At 39.7% G+C, this 22,666-nt stretch overlaps 1 protein-coding gene across 10 annotated transcripts in view; it reads right to left on the bottom strand.

Moving 5' to 3' along the window:
- MAST4 (microtubule associated serine/threonine kinase family member 4) overlaps positions 1–22,666 on the bottom strand; it is a 550,605-nt gene that overhangs the window by 37,205 nt on the left and 490,734 nt on the right. For all 10 annotated transcript variants that reach the window (XM_087443360.1, XM_087443354.1, XM_087443356.1 and 7 more), the window contains 7 exons: positions 19,944–20,011; positions 17,276–17,361; positions 10,816–11,024; positions 9,279–9,417; positions 7,528–7,660; positions 6,480–6,645; positions 4,522–4,623 (listed from right to left, as the gene is read on the bottom strand). In XM_087443360.1, coding sequence (XP_087299486.1) covers positions 4,522–4,623; positions 6,480–6,645; positions 7,528–7,660; positions 9,279–9,417; positions 10,816–11,024; positions 17,276–17,361; positions 19,944–20,011 — 903 coding nt within the window. The remainder of the gene's footprint in view (positions 1–4,521; positions 4,624–6,479; positions 6,646–7,527; positions 7,661–9,278; positions 9,418–10,815; positions 11,025–17,275; positions 17,362–19,943; positions 20,012–22,666) is intronic.

The following is a 22,666-nucleotide window of genomic DNA, read 5'->3' as shown; positions in this document are numbered from 1 at the left end:
TGTGGTTCAAAGATGTGGCTCTGTCCCCATCACGCCTCTCGAGCACAAGGTGCAAGGCAGAGCTCCAAGCCCAGCCAGGGGAAACTAGTGTTCTGAAAACAATGGAATGAAGAGAATGGGGTAAAGTGGGAAAATCACCCCAAAAAAGGGAGAGTGGATTCTCCTTTACAAAGCATTCGACTGGAATCTTTATCCAGGATCCCATCCAGGCATCCTCCGTGTTTATGGCACAATGCTCAAGTCTGATGTTGGTCACAACAGCAACAGCATTAGCAGCTGTGATCTGAGGGCTGACTTTGACAGGCATTGCACTGGATGCTAGAGGCATCTTGTTCCCTTTGCCTAAGTAACTAAAAGGGACCCCACGACGAAGTAGGCATTATCAACTCCATTTTTGGATGTGGAAACTAAGGACAAGCATTGAAGTATTCCGGACCAAGATCACCCAGTGAGTAAGGCTTAGAGGGGCTGAGCTGAGTTCTGTCTAAAAACACCCAGGTCCATCCTCAGTGCCATAATGCCACATGCCATACATGAGGGAGGCACGTTTTATTTCAGGTCCTACACTGCCATCTCTCTTGCACAGACTGCGAAACGGATTCACAACTGCCAATATTGGGGAACTGAGTCGAGCAGCCGATTCACAGCACCTCTGCACAGTCCAGTGCCAGTCCTCCACGGATCCTGCCTCTCCTCTACCCCAAGCAACATCCCCAAACACAGCTGCAGTGAGATTTTCTTCTAGTGCTCTCATCTAGGAGGAGCTTACAAGGCTTAAACATTTATCCATCCAACTCCCTCACTGAACCAATGTCAATGAGGTCCAAAGAGGCAAGCCCTACTTAGTGGCGCACCACACACCACACTGTACTTCAGCTGCTGCTCATGGGGCCACACCAAATGACAGCTCTGACGCTTCGAGGCAGCTCAACGTTACCCAGAAACACACAGTTCTCTAGAGCCAAGGGCTCAATCAACACTTCTGGAGCACAGCCAGAGTCTCTGGCTTTTCACTCCCCTGCCTGCCACTCTTTGGGACCCAAGTCAGGGAGAGCATTTGCTTCATCTCTGTGGACGATGACAAATGTGTCCTCCCCAACGAGTCACGGCCCACTGCTGACCCGGCTCACATTTCTCACCCTTTGGCCTTCATGCCGCACTGGGAAGAGGTTGCTTATCACCAGGTCCTGTTTCTCATGCACTTTTAAAGAGATGGGGAACAAAAGAATTAAAGGGACACACTGGGGAAGAATTACCTCTGGGCTAAACTGTTGGTACAATATGGCTGACGGCTTTATGAGCCAAATACAAACCATCAGACACAGGAACTCATGCACATGACAGCTTTCATTGTAAGAATTCACCAGGAAGGGCAGGGAAGGGCAACTAGTTATTTCTTGAGGTCCTATTATGCACTAGGTTAATGTACTAGATACTTTCGTGAACATGTTTATATTTAGTCCTCACAATAATCCTGTCAGGTGCACAACACGCCCATTTTCATAGACTAGGAAACTGAGACTCAGGGCAATGGAGAAACTACTCTAGACCTCCCTCTGGGTACATGGGTGGGAGTCAGTCACATCCGAGCAGCTCTAAAGTGCAGTCAGCCAGGCTGCCACTCAATACTCTACAAGTTCAAGAGTCTAGTTCAAGGATGACATGTTCCTCATGTCCAAAGCAAGTATGCTTTGGCACTACTGTTCTCTCTTGCGTTTTTCTCTCCTTTCATGGAAGTTTCTCAAACATCCATCATGTTCTTCACACTCCTTTTCTCAGCCTCTCTAGTCTCTCGGGCAAATGTGCATTCACACATTTTCATGATGCATTATTTTGCCCGCTAAATATGCATTAAATCCAAAATGCTGTCATTGGAAGCAGCATGGCAGGCCTGCGGGATTCTCCGCCTTATTCTCCGGGCCCTACTGGGATCTGTCATGTTGGACCTGCCTGTTTGGCAAGCACTTCCTGACAAAGCTAAGAGCTCAGGCAGGGTCTTCTAAATGTCTCTTTTGAGCTTCTGCTAGGAGATTTGTTTCTCAAATTGTCAAAGACTGAAAGTAGCGGTCAAGGAGAAAATGTGCAGAGAGATAACATGCAGCATACAATAGATAAACATGAATGTACTGACCATCGTCACAACCCCGTCTCATTAAATCCAGCCCAATCCAGAATCCAAGTATTCTCAGAGGAGGGAAACGGACAGAATATTAAGTGGGAAACTCCAAACTGACACATGAACACTGAGGGGAAGGGGACTCTTTCCAGGGGGTGCGCTGATTGCCATATATATATATATGGGAATATATATATATATACACACACACATATACACATATTTGTGTGTGTGTGTGAGGAGACCAGCCCTGCGCTAATATCTGCCAATCCTCCTCTTTTTTTTTTTGCTGACATCCGTGCCCATTCTCCTCCACTTTATATGGGACGCCGCCACAGCATGGCTTGCCAAGCAGTGCGTCGGTGCGTGCGCACCCAACCGCTCGCATCACTGGGCCGGCCCCTGATTCTCATATATTTTTAATCATACCTTAGGACAACACTTCTCCGGGAGAGTTGATTAGAACATATAAATAAATATTTGTATTGGTGCAGGAGAATCTTAAAATGCCACTGCTTCTCATTTTTGGCTCAAAGAGTAAAAATCCTGCCTCAAAACTCTGCCCCATACAGAGCCTTGACACCAATTCTTTGACAGTGATTCATATCTCTTGAACCATAAAGCAAATCTGACTGCAGGTCAGAGGGTGAGAAATAACAAGTTTGCTACTCACTTCAGACAAGAGGAAAATCAAATAGGATGGGAAGAAATATAAAGTACTCTATTCCAAGAGTTCAATCAGCTCAAAGGTAGGGGTACTACCAGCATTTCTGTATCTTGTATGTCCAAAGGGGAAAGCGTGAGATTACACATGCAGAAAATTAACGATGACAATACCAGCAGCAGTGTCACATCTGGTTCTAAGAGCCAGAGTGCCTGATCTTGTCTCCTCACAATAACCCTGTAATGTGGCACTACTATAAGCTCCATTTTACAGATGAGGACATGAGGGAGAAAGGGAAATAACCTGCTCATGCTCACACAGCCGAGATTTAAACTCAGGCAACCTGACTCTGGGGTTTGTGTCCTTAACGTCCATTTAAATCGCCCTTCCTAGTTAAAGGCCCACCCACTGAAAAAGGCAAAAAGGCACACGGTATTCCAGTAAGAGGCTCAACTCAAAGAGGTTTTCCCAATTGAGCCCTGATTTTAAAGCTTCTTGGATTCTCTAATGCAGGGTCTGCAAGATTTTTCTGTCATGGGCCAAATTCAGGCTTTGGTGGGCCCTCGAGTCTGCCATGACTCCTCAGCACTGCCAGTGCAGCATGACAGCAGCCAGGACAATCTGTGAGTGAATGGCATTACTGTGTTCCAATAAAACTTTATTTACAAAATAAAGATTTGGTCCATGGGTTTTAAAGCATTCTCATAGGCTCTAGTAACACAGCACTCCATACTTAAGCAAGAACAGAGTCCTCCAACTGGGAAAGCTGTGGGCAAATGTGGAAAGCAACACAAGATATATATTTGGAGCTGTTGCAAATGATTTTTGTCTTGGAAAAAATAGGGGAGAGAATTATTTCTTCAGTGTTTTTTGATATTTCTATTAAAATGGGGTAGAATGAAACAGCTCAGAGTAAACAACCATCAAGTCAACATTTTCACTGATGAAAATTATGGATACTGTGTGTGTGCGTGTTTCTATTTAATATTTAGTCTCATTTAGATAAAATCATATCCTGGGGCAGGCTGGGACGCTATATTGAAATCTCTAAGTGTATCTACTCAGAATAGAAGGAAGAAAAAGAAAAGGAGGGGCAGAAACAAACAACTGGAAGCAGAATAGTCAGGAAAAATAATCAGCAAGAAACAAACCTACTATCTCCTTAATCTTGAAAGTCAATGGTTTTTAATCCTCTGTCTTGGGCCACGGTGCTGATCACCATGATGGCACAGCAGGGTTCAACCCCAGGCACTCATTTCTAGTAATTAGTTCAAGTACCGATAACCTGCTTCAAAGCCTTTAGACAGTATCGTGCTGGGTCAAATCCTTCTGGAAATATATATTTTTTTAAAAAACCCAGACAAAAAAAAGCTCCACATCTTTAATCCTCTGTTTCAAATTATTTAAGATGCATGCTTGCAGGACAGAAGAGTTACATATGCCCTTGAGGTTTTCTTCCAGAGAAGTTTTATTTATTGAAACAAATTAAAAATAATTTCTGCTTTGCAAAAAACAAGAACAAAAACCACAGACAAACAACAACCCTCCTAGTGTACATACCGCTCTGAATCAGGAAAAAAAAAATCTAAAATATGATTGTTGTAATGGGTTGTAGTCATGTTCTACATCAACTAACAGATGTTTCCTATGCCAAAAACAAAACACAAACAAAAACCTCTGAGTGCTCCACAAAGATATTATTTCTTGCATATTAGCAAAATTAAAACATATGTGCTCTAACCTGTTCCCAGTCTCTCCAGGGGATTCTGCCTGAGAAGCAAGGTAATCAGATCCTGGGCATCGGGTGGTGGCGCCTCATCCTTCTCAGGCCAGTTGATTTCATCTAGAGGGAAGAAAAGTAGTTTACGACTTGATTGCTTAAATGCTGGTCCAGGTCCCAACAGCCTGGACATCACTTGGGAGTTTGTTAGAAATGCAGACTATCAGGCCCGACCCCAGACCTAGTGAATCAAAATCTGCATTTAACAAGATCTTCAGTTGATTCCTAGGACCAGTCAAGTTTGGGAAGCAGTGCTTTACAAGACATGAAGAGCACAGGTTTCAACAAGGCAGGGGGAGAATATTTCAATAAGCAGTGTCTTTCATTTGTCTTTTTGATTCATTTTTTTTGGCAGAACTAGCTCACAACAAATTGCTCCTTCTAGTTATTAAGAAGACTTAATATAGTAGAAACTCTGAACACCTGCATTTCAGGTGCTCACCCATCCAGGGATCACCTGAGAGTAAGATTTTCTCTCCAACGATTCTCAAATGAGGATTTGGCCATAGCCATCGAGTTCTTCAGCTCCAAGAAGCAAAAAATAATTTTGTAAAAATAACTGTTTCCAGAGACAAAGAAAAGGTCCAAGTGCTAAGACTGAAGAAGAAAAAAAAATCCAAAGTAATCATAGTAATGGAAGTATTTAAAATCTGTCATAAGTAGTAGAATATGTTCTACATTCTAAAGGAGTTGGCCTGAAGATAGGTGTGCATGCTTGTGTGCATGGAAATGCAATAAAAACATGAGTTATATCTGTGTGTGCCTGCCTCTAGCTTCCTCTGCCGCAGTTTAAATCTGATTTGGAAAATAAAACATGAATATGCATCTGAGCCGTGAGGCATTGAGAACAAAGCCAGCATTTGCTGCTTGTGTTAATTAAACAGTTGATTCCTCTTGCCATTCAGGCCTTGGTATATCAGAAAACAGCCTAGTTATAAATCCATAAACAGCTCAGATATTGTACAAAAGGGTTATACACTGCAGGCAACTCACAAATCTACTTTGTTAAAGTTTACAAACATGCCTGGCTTGCAAAGTCAATGACAGAAAATAATGCTGTGATTAAAGGGCTCCTCAGATCAAAATGAATTCTCTCCCTGTTTCCACTGCTGGACCCTGTAAGCACAGTCCAGAATGAACCGGAGGTGGGTGATGGAGATGTCAGTGATGACTGACAAACTTGGAGGGAGAGGCTTTTTTCATCTACGCTTTGGGGAAATTTACGAAAACAGCAGGTAGGGTAGTAATAGAGCCTATTTAATTATCATTTAGTTTTGCCACAAGCCGCATAACAACAGTTAGGGTCAGCTTGCAGGTTAAGATCTAAAGGTTATTGAATTTTAAATGAAAGATGAACAGCTGTTACAGAAATAACATTACACCATAACAACTACCAATGAAATCATTAACAATCTGTGGATTAAATTTGCTTCCTTCCCATTCTCATTATTTATTATTTGGTAGACATTTGTTTTAGGGTTTATTACATTTTTGTTAATTTCTTCACTGTGCCATTAGCCATTTTTCCCATTTATGTAAATGGTACCCACATTAACCTTTTCTTCCCTGGTGCAACTTTCCTATTATGGAAAGGAAGACTGGATGGCAGTGAAATCATTTGCAAATCCCACATCAATTTCTTTTGCAGAAAAAGCACACCATAAAAGTCGGTTACACTGCTAGTACAATTCCAGATTCTATGTTAACACAACTTCCTCAGATCAATTTTCAACACAAATTGCTCTCTTGAGATTGTGAAAGTCAGTTATGTGCTATGATGAGTGAGTTCTTTTAATTCGTTGGCTAAACCGTTTGATAAAGGTTAACATTTTAGCAGTAAAAACTGCGATACTCCACAGAATTACATTAAATAGCTGCTTCCCAACAGGAGCTTAAAGATAACTCCTGATGATACTTACCACTGATGACTTGTCCAAATAGCTCTTCTGGAGTGTCCCCAAAGAATGGCACACATCCAACCAGAAATTCATAGAGGATAATCCCCATGGCCCACCAGTCCACCGGCTTCCCGTAGCCCTGCCTCAGAATCACTTCTGGTGCGATGTATTCAGGTGTGCCACAAACCTAAAAGATGATTGCAATATTAGAATAATTGGAATATTAGGCATGAATTAAAATGAGCAAGATGGCTAAACACCAATTATTTTGTCCAGAGTGCACCTGCTCAACCACATGGAACCACATGGACAAAGAACTTAAGCACAGCAATTGTAAGCTGGTATCTCTAATATCGAAGGTGATAAATTACTTAAATACCAAAAAAGGGAAATTTAAAATGCTGCTCTAATGCTAAACTATGTGTAATGTGTAATTTCAGATTGAAGATTGGACCCTTTCTGGTAGTTTTACTTATTTTAAAATATTAAAAACATTTGTAATCTTTAAATTTAAAATAATAATGCATTTTTTATCTGTCACTGTCAGAGATAGTTTTAGTATTTATATGAAAAAAACATATACGCACCCTGGTTACTCCATAAAAACATGACAGTTGAGATGTGTTTACCTTAAGTAACTTTACAATGAACAGATTGTGGGCACATGGTAATGAGGCATGCTTAAAAGGAAATGGGCCATGGCTTGGATTTTAGCATCCGTGATTGTACCATGCATCATGAGTTTCACGAGTACTCTACTGAGACTCCTGAATTCCTTACAAAAACAGTTTTCCATTTGTCTCTCTCACACTCTCACTTGTGTGCAATTAGATCGTTCGTCTTGCTAATAGACCATAATGCTGGGGAAGGAATGCGGAGGAGCGGACAGTTCAAAGAGGCCCAGGGAGAAAAATGGAAGCAATTTGCACTTTATTAAATGCAAGGCTTATACAGACATCTAACCCCCCCGGTACTAATGTGAAGATGGCCTACACAAGCGGATTCCGAATTTCACTGGCAATATTGTACTTTGCATTTCTCTACAGACCTGAACAGCATGCAAACTTACCTGTTTGTCCAGGAACTCTCGAGCGTCCTTCTCAATATGACCTTCATAAAGATTGGTAGTCATGCTCATTAGTCCCACCTTGGATAATCCAAAATCTGTCAGCTTTATGTGCCCCATGGAGGTGACCAACAGACTACGAAGCACAAGGACATATATTACAACACTCACTTTGAAGCTGGTTCTTTTTTTTTTAGCTTTCTCCCTCCCCCATCAATTTGTAAGACTATTTAGTATATAGTATCAACCTTATTACAAAACCCCGCCTGGGAAGAGGTGAAGGCACACAAAGATGTCAGATACTTTGGATCTGGCAGCTGAGTGTAATTCACAAGGGATGGCCAGAGACCAGGTCTGGTTAATCTTTGTTGGAGCAGCCACACAGAGTATCATTTACAACTTGAAACTCTTAGAAAAATTCAAGTATGTAATTCTGACATTTTCCTTTTCAAAATAAGGAATTACAAGAGAAAGGGCTGCCAATAATCCCTCGTCACACATCAGGAACTAAGATAAGCAACCCATCCATGATCCAAATGAGACATGAGATAAAGAACTCAGAACAATGTAGCATTGTTTCAGATTTCAACTTCAGCTTGAATGAAGACTTCTACTCATTAAGCACAAAACCTACATTTCTTTTACATGCAAAGAATTCACATTTGACAGCTTTATGAACACACATATATATTTTTTGCTGAGGAAGATTGGCCCTGAGCTAACATCTGCTGCCAATCCTCTTTTTTTTTTGGCTTGAGGAAGATTAGTCCTGAGCTAACAACTGTGTCAATCTTCCTCCACTTTGTATGTGTGTGGGACACCGCCCCAGCATGGCTGGTGAGTGGAGTACGTTCGCGTCTGGGATCCGAACCTGTGAACCCAGGCCGCTGAAGCGGAGTGCACGGAACTTGAACTACTCGGTCACGGGGTCGGGCCCTGAACTTATATTTTTAAAAATTTTCATTTTAAGTGGAAAGATAAAAATTTTAATTAATTAAAAAATGAAAGGAATAGAGGAGTTGGGGGAAAAAAAGCTACTGGAAGTAAATATGCCAAAATTCTAATAGTTGTCTTTGTTTGGTAATGTCGTGAATGCAATTTTTTCTTTAAGTTTTTCTGCATTTTCCAAATTTTTTGGAATGAGCATGAGTTAATTTTATCATAAAATTTTCAGTACACTTAAAATCTCTACATATTAACATGTAATGTATTTAGAGGTGTCTCAAATTAGTGGACAAAGCATGAAACATTTAATAAACGGTGTCAAGATGAATAGCTAGACATTTAGGGAAAAAGAGTCTATCTGTATCTCAAATCAGACACTAAAATGAACTTCACATAGATTAAAAATTAAATTAAAAATTAAATTGTGAGTAAAATAGAGTATAATATCAAGTATATCATCTTGGAGTAGGGAAGGATTATCTATGAGACTAAATACAGAAACTATCCAGAAAACAAGCAGCATTCTACACAGCTCTTTGAATGTTTACATAGTAAAAAAATTTGAAAAATTAACTAACCCTGGCTTTATAATCATCTTTTTCTTTTGTTTCTTATAAGCTATTATTATTAGCAGCATAGCCTTTAAAGGATTATATAAAAATTATCATACATATTGTTAAAATAATTCATTTAGGAATATTATGGGAGAATTCTAAAATGTGCAAAGCAACATTAAAACATTTTTATAGACATAGAAAAACTTTTTGTACTGTGTGAAAAAAAGACCTATGTTTCATCAGTGTACATACTTGTCTGGTTTCAAATCCCTGTGTACAATTCCATAATTATGCAGATACTCCAAGGCCAGGACTGTCTCAGCAAAGTACATCCTGGCCATATCAACAGGGAGAGGACCCATGTTTTTCATTAAGGTAGCACAGTCGCCCCCTATAAAAGACAAGAATAAGATTCAGCAGGTATAGTATGAGCTAGGATTAAAGGAGACTGTCAGTTTAGATCGCAGAATGTCAAAGTAGAATGGCCTCTACCCTCAGACACAGCATATCACGTTCATAAGTGGAGACTGTGTGTTAAGTAATCATGTTTCTAACTAAGATGTGGTACGGAGAAAATATAGATTTTTATTTAAGAAGCAGTACTCATAAGAGAGCAGATCTGGCTCTGAAGTGGAATAGAAATTTGAAGAACTGCTGGCATAATTTTAGAAACATGGTGACAATTTAAAATATACCAGTATAAAAAACATGGATTCCAGAATCAGCCTGCCTGAGTTCAAACCCTAGCTCTGACACTTACAGGAGGGGAGATCTTAGGCAAACTAGTCTTAGTTCTTTCATCTGTAATATCGGGATAGTAACAGTGCCATCCCTCTTAGGATTATTGTGGGGATTAAATGAGGTAATCTATGTAAAGAATTTAGAATACTGCCAACACAGATTAAACATGTGAAAAATCTTAGTTATTGTTGTTAAAATAACCACAACAAAGGTTAATACAGCAAAATATTGGTGTGGTGAAAAGAAAGGGAGGAAATCAGGCAAGCTATGTTTCTGTCTTGTATCTACCACTAAGTACCTAGTAATCCTCTCTAGGGTTTCAGTTCACTCATCTGCAAAATGAAAAGGTTCAACCTAAACGATATTTAACGTTTCTTCAAGTTTTATAGTTTTGGGACTGTGTTCGAACAATTACAAGAGCTTAAATTAGATGCTTTGAAAATTTAGAAAAGCCCTTGCTGATCTATTCATTTTATTAACTTTGTTTATGTCAACAAGTCATGGCCACTCAAACACTCAGAAATTTAGTGTAAAACGGGTGAAAATAAGATTACTTGGAGCATTTAAAAGGTAGATCGTAATTACTCAAAAAAAAATAATAATTTTCTTGAATGTATCTCCTTTCTCCTAACTCATTTTTAATTTCATACCATAGACCAAAAGGATATATTTTTAATTCACTCTTTAAGAAGTTCAATTATAATGAATGTTTTTATGATATGTGATAAAAATAAGTAGGGAAAATCCCATCATCTATATTCTAACTTTAATGACCAATTGAGAGGAGGTAGTTAGGACTAAAAGCTATTAAAAAACGAAAACAACCTTTTTCCACATAGCACTAATTTTCCCTTTGTCATAGTAGAGCAGGCACTTTACAAGCAATTATCAGACAATAATGACTGGGAATATAGCCATCTCATCGCTCGGCCTCAGTTCCTAGGTGGATACGACCATTATGTGGCACAAATACAGAAGCTTCAGCCACACCTATGCGTGAGGGTTTCTGGGAACAGATGTCATGTTCTCTGTGTTAGAGAAGGTTTACCTTCCACATATTCCATGACCATGCACAAGTGGCGCCTTGTTTCAAAGGAGCAATACATGCTGACAACAAAAGGGTTTTCTGCAAAAGTCAGGATATCCCGTTCCACAAAGGCCTGCTGGATCTGGTTTCGGAGGATGAGGTTCTGTTTATTAATCTTCTTCATGGCAAACCTCTGCCGGGATTCCTTATGCCGAACAAAGTAGACCGCCCTGAAAAGGAGCACAAGAGTTGGGATTCACAGGAAGAGAGGATGCTTCTGGGTACAGTAAACCATGCGATCATCAACTCTTTAAGTTCATACGGCAGCTGGAATTCAGCTCACACACGCTATGGGGGCAGCTATAAACATCCCAGTCCAGGCTAAAGTCCTCTGGCTAGATTGATTTTTTTTTTAAAAAACTCTTTCAATAAAGTTCACAGGTCATACATAAGGCATCAAATTCATCTTCACTGCCGAAGGAAGGAAATGGACAGTCTCCAGAGTGAGCTATTTTCCAATAGCTAGCTGACGTTTTCAGTTTTTCCACAAATAAAACAAAATCCAGTATATAAGTCAGAACAGGAAAGAATTAACAAAGCACATACATATCATGAGCTAGGTCTGTTAGGTATTTTTTCTCAACTGACTAAAGCAATAGTTTTCTATATGATACCCTTGGGATCTGCAAAAAGGACCAGAGCTTCTTAGAGTAGTTGGCTTCCAACTTGAGAGTAATTTATTGCCCATGAAATTTACAGATAAAAGAGAAGCATGTATGAGGCTGTCCTGCAACAAAGAATAGCATATTGCCTCACTACGGACCTCGGCATGAGTTACACCTGTGCCTGTTTCAACAGAAAATGCATTTCCAACATAAAAGGGGACAACAATACACTGCTTTTCTGTTCCACCTGATCCCTGAACAAGGGGCCAGGTAACCTCATTATAAAAGTGAGCAGGATGCATTTAATCTCTGCCGAAAGCCTCACCCAAATACTCTATAGAACCAGTTCTGGCAGCGGAAAGACAATGGACTCCCTGAAGCTTTGAATGATGTGGAGAGAACAATTAGGAGGAGGAGTCATATTAAAACCCCACCTGGAAACGATGAGCAACAAGGAAAATGTCTTAGATGGGCTCCTTTTCTCCTAAGTCACTCCTTACTTGTCATTATCATAGGAGAACAGGTTTGAACTCTCAGGTTAGGCAATGCTCAAATAAGTAATAATTTACCTAAAGAGCCATCAATCATTAGAAGTGTGTAATAGGTTACATGAGGTTGTTCTGCAACAAACACAATGATCAAATAAGTAATGTTACCTAAAAAGCAATCAATCCAGTAAAGTATATCCAACGGCCTGCCTCCTAAAACAAGGGGTATCTGATCTGAGATGCATTTTCCACTAGTTATTTTCATTGTTCCTGAAAAACGAATGCAAGGGGGACTAGAACATCCTACATTCCTGCTGAACCAATATATCAGGGTGATCCACTTCCATAAACCTTAAGTATATGTAATCTCAGTTTAATCGATATTCACATTTTCTCCTTATGTGTTCAACCAGGAATTTATTTTTCTTTGAGGTATGCATATCTTTATCTTGGTCTTCTCATTCTATCTGCCTTTTCCCTTCACTCATAAAAATCACACTTTTTTTTTTTGTCTCTGTTTAAACTTTACTTTTTTTTTTTGGCTTACTCCTTGTTTTCTCTCTCCTCATTTCTCTGGTCTTCCGGTTCTTCCTTTACTGTATAGTAAAAAGCTCGCTTAACCACACTCCACATAACCAACTCAAGGAATAATCTAGTGCTGTCATTCCCACCATACAACAAACTGACATGGGAGCTGGCCAGCTGGGTGCCTAAGGGGCTTTCCACATGGGCTAGTGGTCCTCTTTCAGGATGCCCTGACCCTTGGGCTCCTCCCACTAGCTCATTTCCACATTGTTTTTCTGGCTAGGCTTGATATCATGATTAACTAATTTAAACAAATATTCAAACTGATGAGACATGAGTATGAAAAGGAACAATGGTGTTTATGAGAAAACTAAATGGAATGCTTTGGAAAGCCTTGATAAAGGTGAGTTACTAAATACAATTCCCACTGATTTAGTATGGGTGAGATTTCCAAAAGTTGAGAAAATAATAAAAATCTAAATTCCTACATTCAGATTGCCTCAAGTTCTTCTTTACCTTTAGAAAAGCTAAAACTGGAAAACAGAAACAACGTATTATAAGTATGGTTTATATTGGCTGTCTTAAAATGGCCTTACATCAAAAAACTAGTAAATTGATATATACTTAGGTTAAATTAAAATGTTTAAAGTACATATCTTCTTTTATGATTTCCTACTTTGACCAACTTTTTAACTAACCAACCAAACACTCATTCTTTCTAAATCAGATTAAAGGCCTTTACAATATTTTTCTTTTTCTAATTATTGATGGATAAAATCAAAGTTCAAAGAAAACTGAGCTCTCAATCAGGTGATGGTAGCAGGACAGACAGCTACAAAGGGAGCACAGAAAATATAGGACAAGCAATGTAAACAAATATCAAGAAGAGGGATTTCTGAAATAGAGAATCTATTTTTTAAAATGAAATTTAGAATTCAAAATGTTAAAAGGACAAAAAGTGTCTTTATAAAATCACTTGCCTATTCTTGAGAGTCAATGGAATATAGCTTACCTTCCATCCCGTTTTCAATATTTAACATTGAAAAAGGTTAGTGCTGAGGACCCTCAGACATATGATATTATGAACTTCACTTGTACTATCAGACCGTTGCTATTTTGATTTTCAATAAAGCATCATCACTTCTTACATAAATAACTGCTCAGCAGTATGTTTGAGAACAATAGGAAGTAGAGGAAAAAGAATGGATTTGTATACAATTTTATTTAAGAACAAAAGAGAAAGATACCTCAGCCCCAATCTGACCAGCACCCAGACCAGATTTCTTGGTGTCACTGTGTAAAAAATGGCTTCAATATTTATTCCCACATTTTCAGTTCATAAAATTTGAGTTGACATTCTACTTTCTCTTGTTATGATATACTTAGTAATAATCAGTTAATCTTTAGAAAAATTTACCTAACCAACCGAAATTAATCCTATAGGTAGACTGAGATATCACTGCCTCAGGACACACTTATCTTGATCAAGTCCCAAAGGTCAACTAGACTTCTTAATTAGAACTTGCTGTAGCTGGATTTTTGTTTGTTTGTTTTGTTTTATGTTCTTTGTTTTTCACATTTCCGTACTGCCTTGGGAATATTATTCTTAATGCTGAAATTTGTTTATTTAGTAATAATTGTTATCTCTCATATACACTTTTCCTCCTTCCCTGTAAGTCAATGTTTCAAATCTACTTAAGTCAGCAGAAAGAGAGGGAGGGAGAGAGAGATTGAAAAAGAGAGACAGACAGACAGACAGCAGCCAACAGACAGACATCTAACACTGTTAAGCAGGGCTATAAACCTCCCAAGGTTATAAAACCGACTGAACTGCTTCAGCCCCACATGTCTCTCCTTTCCAGCCCCAAGGGTTGTCTTCTTTGAAAAGGCTGCTTCTGTCTATCTTCTTCCACACTGACCTCCCTGTGAAACAGGAAAACCCAGGGGTGGGAGGTGATGCAGGGAGGGGGCAACCAGGGACCCTGTTCTCTCTGAGCCCAGCTTCACTACAGCCATGCAGAACTGAGGGGGAGGGGAGGAATGGGACAAAGCTGATGAGATCTAGAGCAGAATGAAATCAGTCCTCTCTGGAGTGTGACTGTCTAACGCGCATAAAATTATGCAGAATCCGAGAGCCCAACACATGAATCTGTGCGAGCACATCTGCTTGTGGGGATGCGAGTGCAGGTGTCCGAGGAAAGCTGAGGACGGCCATGGGGAGAGAGGGTGCAGGAGGGGGCCCACGTCAACTGGCACACACGGGCTCTCAGGTAAATGACGCCGTCCTCTGAGAGGTGAAAAAGAGCATTGTGCATCGAGGCTAGAAAGGAAAGCAAAGTGGGGGAGAAACCCTGTGCCTTTCAAATTTAGTTTTTTACGTTTTAGAATTTTAAGTCAATCTTGTTCTTCCACTTTAAAAACATTGGAAGTTGTAATTTAAAAATCCAGATGTTAGTGCTCAACTGAAGAAGGATCTCTATATCCCAATTAAGATGGCTAAAAGATATCTCATAAAACATGTTATAAAACAGAAGACTACCTAGAGGAGAAGGGGCTCTGCTGGGAATCAGAGTGTCTGTGACCAGGCCTTTCCCTTTGTGTGGGGAAAGACCAGAGTGTCTTTCCCCACAACTCAGTGGAAAAAATATCAACTACCCCACAGGGCTCTTGTGAGAAGAGAACACAGATACAGAAACCAGCACAGCGCCTGGCACACAGTAAGTGTCAGCTTTCCACGGAGTGCTAAGTTGGCCTGAAGGGATGTGTAGCTTCCAGTCAGGGATCCAAAACATGTTCAACAGAGAAGGAAATGAGATGCTTATCAAATTAGCAAATTGGCTTTATAACATGACTTGTGACTACGTTTGATGTTGAGACAACCATGACGTGTTTTAGCACGACTGGGAGATGTTCTTCCTAATGAGAGGCTTAGTTCCCAGCAGTCACGGAAATCAGTGTCACTCTGAGTCACTGACGTGAGCGGTAAACTCTGTTACACTGATGCCCATGAAAGCCTCTAACAGCCCCAGTTCATCTCCTCATAGAGGGATCCACTTGTTCAGCCAGCTGACATGAGCCTGCAATCAGCATCTTGACTGGGCAGGCCAACGGGTGTAGCTCTATTCAAATTTTAAACTAAAAATAATTAATATGTAGAGGAACTCTGTCAGAAATGTAATGAGAGATTAAATCTGAGAAGAGCAAAAGAGGAAAAAAAGTTTTGGCTGCTCGGCAGAGGCTCCCGCAGGCAGCTTGTGAGCCCATTAACGACTTGGCCTGCGTCCTGGGTGTTGACTGAGTCACAGCTTGTTAAACTTGTATATTCCCAACCATTCCCCAAAGTGTGATATACCTCATCTACTAGACGGTGGTTTAATTGCACTACAAATGCGTTAACTCAACCAACTAGAACTTCAAATACTACTAAGATATATGCCCAAGTTTTATAAGAGTGGCGCGTCACAGATAATCTTATTCCAGAATTCCACCGCCAATAAAATCTAGCAGTGCTCACACCCACTAAATCAAAATTCAGTCTTCTCTCCAATAAAGGAGGAGATCCTCCGATGACCTCCAAAACTAAAAATAACTAAAAACAAATAATAAGCAAACAAAACCCACAAACAATTGCATGCTAAAACAATTTTCTTAGGTAGAGAAGTTTCAACGAGGTCCTTGAATAAAGTATTGCAAAAATAAAACGTCAGAAAGCACTTAGAAGCCACAACACGAAATATGCCATTTGACATAATCCTGAAAACAAATCAGTGAAGCACAGAAAGGACTAACAAATATTTAAGTTCTTCACTAAGTTAACGGTGCAGAAAATATTAGAGGTTAAAAAAAATCGTAAGAAGAAACATCCCTCATGGCACAACAAAAATCGCTTTTATCTCATCTGCTCATATGCGTGATAAATGGCAATAAATGTCTATGGGATTGTTTATTGCCCTCCAAATACAGATGGAATTGGGATTAATAATTAAACTAGAGTTCTTGGGCTGTCTAAAATGGATCAGGACATAGTTTGTGTATTAATTACCCTTCCAAACTATTTATTAGTAATTTAGAAGGATCATGTCTCCGTTGACCCTATGCCATGAGAAGGAAATCATGTGTCTATAAAAATGGATCAAGGAAGGGACACCACTAATGTGATCAGACTATAGCACAAAGTTCAACCGAAAAAAAATCCTGCTGTAATATAAAGATTAAAAGAAATGTATTGTTCTAAATTTTCAACCAGCCTCTTATTTAAGTACTTCTTTCCAAGGCTGACTGCTAGTCAGATGGGAATTAGGCTAATTCTCAAGTAGTAATGCTACATATGAATGCATATATCTTCAGAGATATATACTGTATATGTCCAGATGTGTGTATATGTATCTATGTATATGCATACACACATATAGACATATGTATGTATGTCATATATAATATATATCTCATATCAACTTGTGAACCCAAAATGGCAGAAAGAAGGAGGTAGAAACAGGCATATATAAAAATTTTCCTTTACTTTATAAATTTTCCTTTACTTTACATGTTTTCCTTTACTTTATAAATTTTTACTTTATGAAGTCTCCTCCTCAACCCTCTAAAGTAACTCTAGGGTCACTTGATGTTTTCTGATGGAGCATCCAGTGAAACGTGATTTTGGCTGCACCCTATGCCAGTCAATGAAGGAGCAGTGATCTGAACACTCAGATCCCTAACAACATATATTTGGCATAAGATAAATGTGAAGAATGTTAGTACTCAGGAGTGTTAAAATACAATAGAGAGTTTTCTTGAATTACTCACCCATAGGCTCCATTACTAATCAATTTAATTGTTTCAAAATCACTTTCCCGAGGTTTCCTTCGAAGCTTCAGGGAAGTATTAGAGCTCTGGGAAACAAAATACGGAAGTTAAAAAATAGTTGAGAATTTAAGAAAATGATTTTAACAGCAAAATAAATAACACCTGAATTACATGCTGTGTTGGTGAATACGCTGAAGTGCAGTGTTCTAGCAAAGGAGCCCGGGGGGCAGCTTGAAGATCAGTTTTCCAGAGCAGTGCTGACCAGCTCCTCCTCATGCCAGTGTCTCCGCCTCACATAAGTGAACCCCCATTTCCAGGAGATAAGGCACCAAGCTTTTGAAAATTCCTTATTTTAATTTATTTCTGTAAACTATTTACGTTAGCCTCATCCTAGTCTTTTAAAGATTTTATTTATTTATTTTTTCCCCCCAAAGCCCCAGTAGATAGTTGTATGTCATAGCTGCACATCCTTCTAGTTGCTGTATGTGGGACTCGGCCTCAGGATGGACGGAGAAGTGGTGCCTCGGTGCGCGCCCGGGATCCGAACCCGGGCCACCAGCATCAGAGCGCGCGCACTTAACCACCAAGCCACGGGGCTGGCCCTAGTCTTTTAAATTTTTGAGATTTAAGTCCCAAATGCCAAACCTTCCTTCTGGTCTCATTTGGCCAGAAAAGAATGGGCTAAAGTGCTGTTCATGGGTTGGTGGATGATGGTGCTTCTCTGGCCCTGAGCAGAGTATGTCTATTTCACTCCTGTGGCAATCTTTCTTGTGTGGAAAAGGTAGTTGGCAATGAATGGGACACCCAAACACAGAATGCCTGCCTTTCTTTACTTCCATACCATAAATCTTACCACAGTTTAATTTAAATACCAATTTTCAAAAAGGTAGCTCTTTAAAATTTTAGCTCAAAGGACAAGAATAAACAAAAAAAATTTTTTTTTTTTTTTAAATTCTCTCACATCCCATGTATCCTAGCACTGAGAGGGTGTTACCAGCCTCTTAGCTCCCTCTGCAGAGCCCAGAATTCCCTTCCTATAATTTTGGAAGAAACCCCCTGACTCGGGGTATATGCCATCCTCCCCCATTCAGTGCTGTCTTCGCTGACCCTGTCATCAACTCATCTTTGGAAGACATGGGTACCCAGCTTCCCACCTTCCTCTCTGTCTGTGTGTCTCTCACCATCCTGGGTGACTTCAGAGTCTACATAGACAACTTACCAGACACCCTGGCCTCTGGGCTTCTTCACCTCTGCAACTTGAAACAACCCACTCTCTCCTCTATTTCCCCTTGGCCACTGGCCACAATGACCCACAGGACCTGGGTCTAGTCATTACCTGCCAACGCCCCATATCAGAAAACGTGGTCATTCAAGACTGCGCCACTTAGTTGTTTCACCACCCCCACTACAACTGCTCTTCCGCAGCTTTGGGCTGCAAGGTCCTGTCTTCTTACTCTTCCCCACTCAAGTGACCTCACTTACGCCCATGGACGACTCCTAAGTCACTTAGACCTCCACCAAAAACTCTCCCTCTCAGTGCCTGAAAATACTACACCTTATATACCACTGCCAGTTTGATGGCTCTTGGATGTCTCAAAGGAACTTCAGTCTCAACACATTCCAAATTATGACAGTTTTGATAATTTAAAAAAAAATCTATCATTTATTTAGCATTTACTATGTACTGTTGTCCTAACCATTTTACAGACTATCTCATTTAATCTTTTATATCTATTTTACAGATGACATCCCACAAAGAGAGCCCATAGCTAGTAAGAGCTGGTGGAGCCAGGTTTCAAATCCAAATCGGCCTCCAGAACCTGGTCCTCAGTCCCCAGGCTACACAGCTGACCCTCCTTCCTGGCTGCCCCCACCTGCTCTGTCCGGGTTCCTCTTCTGGTGTCCACAACTAAGGAAAGCAACACCAGCGTCCAGGACTTTTCACCTGTGCCACTGCAGCCGCCTCTTAACTGGCTTCCCCATGTCACCCCTGCCTGCTCCCCTCACCCAATCTACTTTCCACATTGCCCTCAGTGTGATATTTTTTTCAAGTCAGAACTCTGATTGGGTCATCTCCCTGCCCACTCCTCCTCTACCCCACATACAAATATACTTCCTCCAAAGCTCAACAGCTTACCATTGTTCTTTAAAATAATAATAATAAAAAAAAATTGACAAAGATGAATAAGGAGGACCTCTGTGTCCAGTGTTTACTCCAGCTCTCCAGTCCTTTGCTCTTAGCCCTCAGATGCACTCTGCTCCCCTGTGTCACAGTCTTTGTCCATGACGTTCCCTTGGCCTGGAATGTTCCCTCTGCCCCTTCTCATCCTAGTAACTTCTCACATCTGAGCTCAAGTGTCATTTCCTCGGGAGATGTTTTTGGACTGGCAAGACTAAGGTAAAGCTCTCGACGTTATGTTCTAGTAGCACACGGCCTTTTTTCTTCATAGATCTCATTTAAGCTTATGATTTCTATTTTTGGGGCATGATTTCTTTTTATTAATTTGTTTCTCATTGAAGAGAGGGGCTAAAACTGTATGCCTAGTGCCTTGCACATAGAAGCACAATAAATATTTGTTGAACAAATAAAGTAATTAACACAGCCAAAATCTCCAGATGCTAATCAACAGAAAAACTAACATCATATTTCATCAAGAAAGATACTTACACTCACTGATTCATCTGTTTCTGGTGTTTCTGCTGTCCCACTATCATAGTTTCCCAACTGAGCCATTTCTAAGTTATAAAAAAAAAAAAAAAGCAAAGTTTAAGAAAAATAGGGCAATTGCAATTAGACAAGAGTATTATGCTAAAGCAAAGGAAAAATAATTTCTCCAATATTGAAAAAAGAAAAATTTACTCTATGTTCCAATGTACCCATGGGAAAATCTTAAATCCAAAATGGCAAGAACCAGCAACTGATGTTTGTAAATTGCTCGTTGCGCACCCTTCCCTGGAACTCCATTTCTGATGAACACCTAGACACAGGTACTTTAGAGCTGGGCCTCTGCTCCAGCTAGCAGGATTCACTGGCTGACGCAGTCACTACAAGCTTGGAAAAGGTTTGGGGAGGTCAATGACTATGCTATCCAAAAAGAGGCAAGTCTTCCCAGGATCTGATAGGCACCCAAGATGTACTAACTACAGCTCAGAGATGATTCTCAAGTTGTGGTGAGCATCTTTCCTCCATTCCTTCACATCTACTGTGAGATATCCTGCCTAGTACACTAAGAATTCGCAGATAGTCAGAAAGGAAGTAATAGTAGTGGTTAAGAGGGGTTTGGAGACGAAAAGACTTGGGTTACCACCACTATCAGCATTTACTAGTGACCTTTTAACCTTAGGCTCTTCCCCTGTAAGATGGGAACAATATTATTTATCTCTTAGAGCTTTTTATGAGTATGATTTATGATAATGCATGTAAAGCTCTTAGCATGTTGACTGACAAAAATTAAGCGCTCGTTGAATATCGATTGTTATTTATTATTACTGATTTTATCATGGAAAGCAGTCAGTCCTGGGCTGGATGCCACCACATGCTTGACACCAGCTTAAGCACGACTCTGGCGGTCTAGTTAAAAGAGACAAAGGTGCCTAACGGCTCAACCCACACTGAACTTGAGTCTACATAAGTACATGAGAAAACTGATTAATTTTACTGTTCATTTTGATTTTTATACATAAAAAAATGTTTTATTAAAAAAAAGAACATGAAAGAATTTTCTCCAGAACTTTGATAGTGGTTACGTCTGAGGGGTAGGATCACAGGTATCTGTATTTTCTAATTTTTCCAAATTGAACACATATAATAAAAAGTTATAGTTTTTATTTACCTATTTTTATATGCATCAAATTATTTCTTAGGCTATTATTTCATGTATTCATGTTCTTATAAATATAATCATCCTTTTTTGGGAGAGATTACACATAAAAGATATGAAGCAAAACAACGTTGGACCAAGAACATACAATGGAGAAAAGAAAGTCTCTTCAACAAATGGTGTTGGGAAAACTGAATAGCCACATGCAAAAAAATGAAAGTAGACCCTTACCTTATACCATACACAAAAATTAACTCCAAATGGATTAAAGACTTGAATGTAAGACCTGAAACTATGAAACTTCTAGAAGAAAACATAGCCAGTACGCTCTTCGACATTGGTCTTAGCAACATATTTTCAAGCACCATCTCTGCCCGGGCAAGAGAAACAATGGAAAAAATAAACAAATGGGACTACATCAAACTAAAAAGCTTCTGCACAGCAAAGGCAACCATCAACAAAACGAAAAGACAACCTAACAATTGGGAGAAGATATTTGCAAACCATACATCTGATAAGGGCTTAATCTCCAAAATATATAAAGAACTCATGCATCTCAATAACAAAAAAACTACCAACCCAATTAAAAAATGGGCAAAAGACCTGAACAGACATTTCTCCAAAGAAGATATACAGATGGCCAACAGACACATGAAAAGATGTTCAAAATCATTAACTATCAGGGAAATGCAAATCAAAACTACAATGAGATATCACCTCACACCCGTCAGAATGGCTATAATTAACAACACAGGAAACAACATGTGTTGGAGAGCATGTGGAGAGAAGGGAACTCTCATACACTGCTGGTGGGAGTGCAAACTGGTGCAGCCACTATGGAAAACAGTATGGAGAGTCCTCAAAAAATCAAGGATAGAACTACCATATGATCCAGCTATTCCACTGCTGAGTATTTATCCAAAGAACTTGAAAACACCAATGCGTAAAGATACATGCACCCCTGTGTTCATTGCAGCGTTATTCACAATAGCCAAGACTTGGAAGCAACCTAAGTGCCCATCAAGGGACGAATGGATAAAGAAGATGTGGTATATATACACAATGGAATACTACTCAGCCATAAGAAACGATGAAATCCAGCCATTTGTGACAACATGGATGGACATTGAGGGTATTATGCAAAGTGAAATAAGTCAGAGGGAGAAGGTCAAATACCGTATGATTTCCTTCATTAAGTAGTAGATAATAACAACAATAAACAAACACATAGGGACAGAGATTGGATTGGTGGTTACCAGAGGGAAAAGGGGGAGGGAGGAGGGCGAAAGGGCTAATTCGGCACATGTGTGTGGTGATGGGTTGTAATTAGTATCTGGGTGGTGAACATGATGTAATCTATGCAGAAACAGAAGTATAATGATGTACACCTGAAATTTATACACTGTTATAAACCAATGTTACTGCAATAAAAAAAATAGTAAAAATAAAATAAAAGGAGCAAGGAAAAAAAAAAAAAACAACGTTAGAGTGCTGCCTTTAGAGAAAAATTAACAAACTCCGGATTCTAAAATAACTGGAGACTGACACTAACTTTCCCAGTTTATCTGTA

The sequence above is a fragment of the Ceratotherium simum genome, chromosome 18, assembly GCF_057802395.1.
Source record: "Ceratotherium simum simum isolate JZ-2026a chromosome 18, ASM5780239v1, whole genome shotgun sequence".
NCBI lineage: Eukaryota > Metazoa > Chordata > Mammalia > Perissodactyla > Rhinocerotidae > Ceratotherium > Ceratotherium simum.
This window is presented reverse-complemented; position numbering and strand designations above follow the sequence as displayed.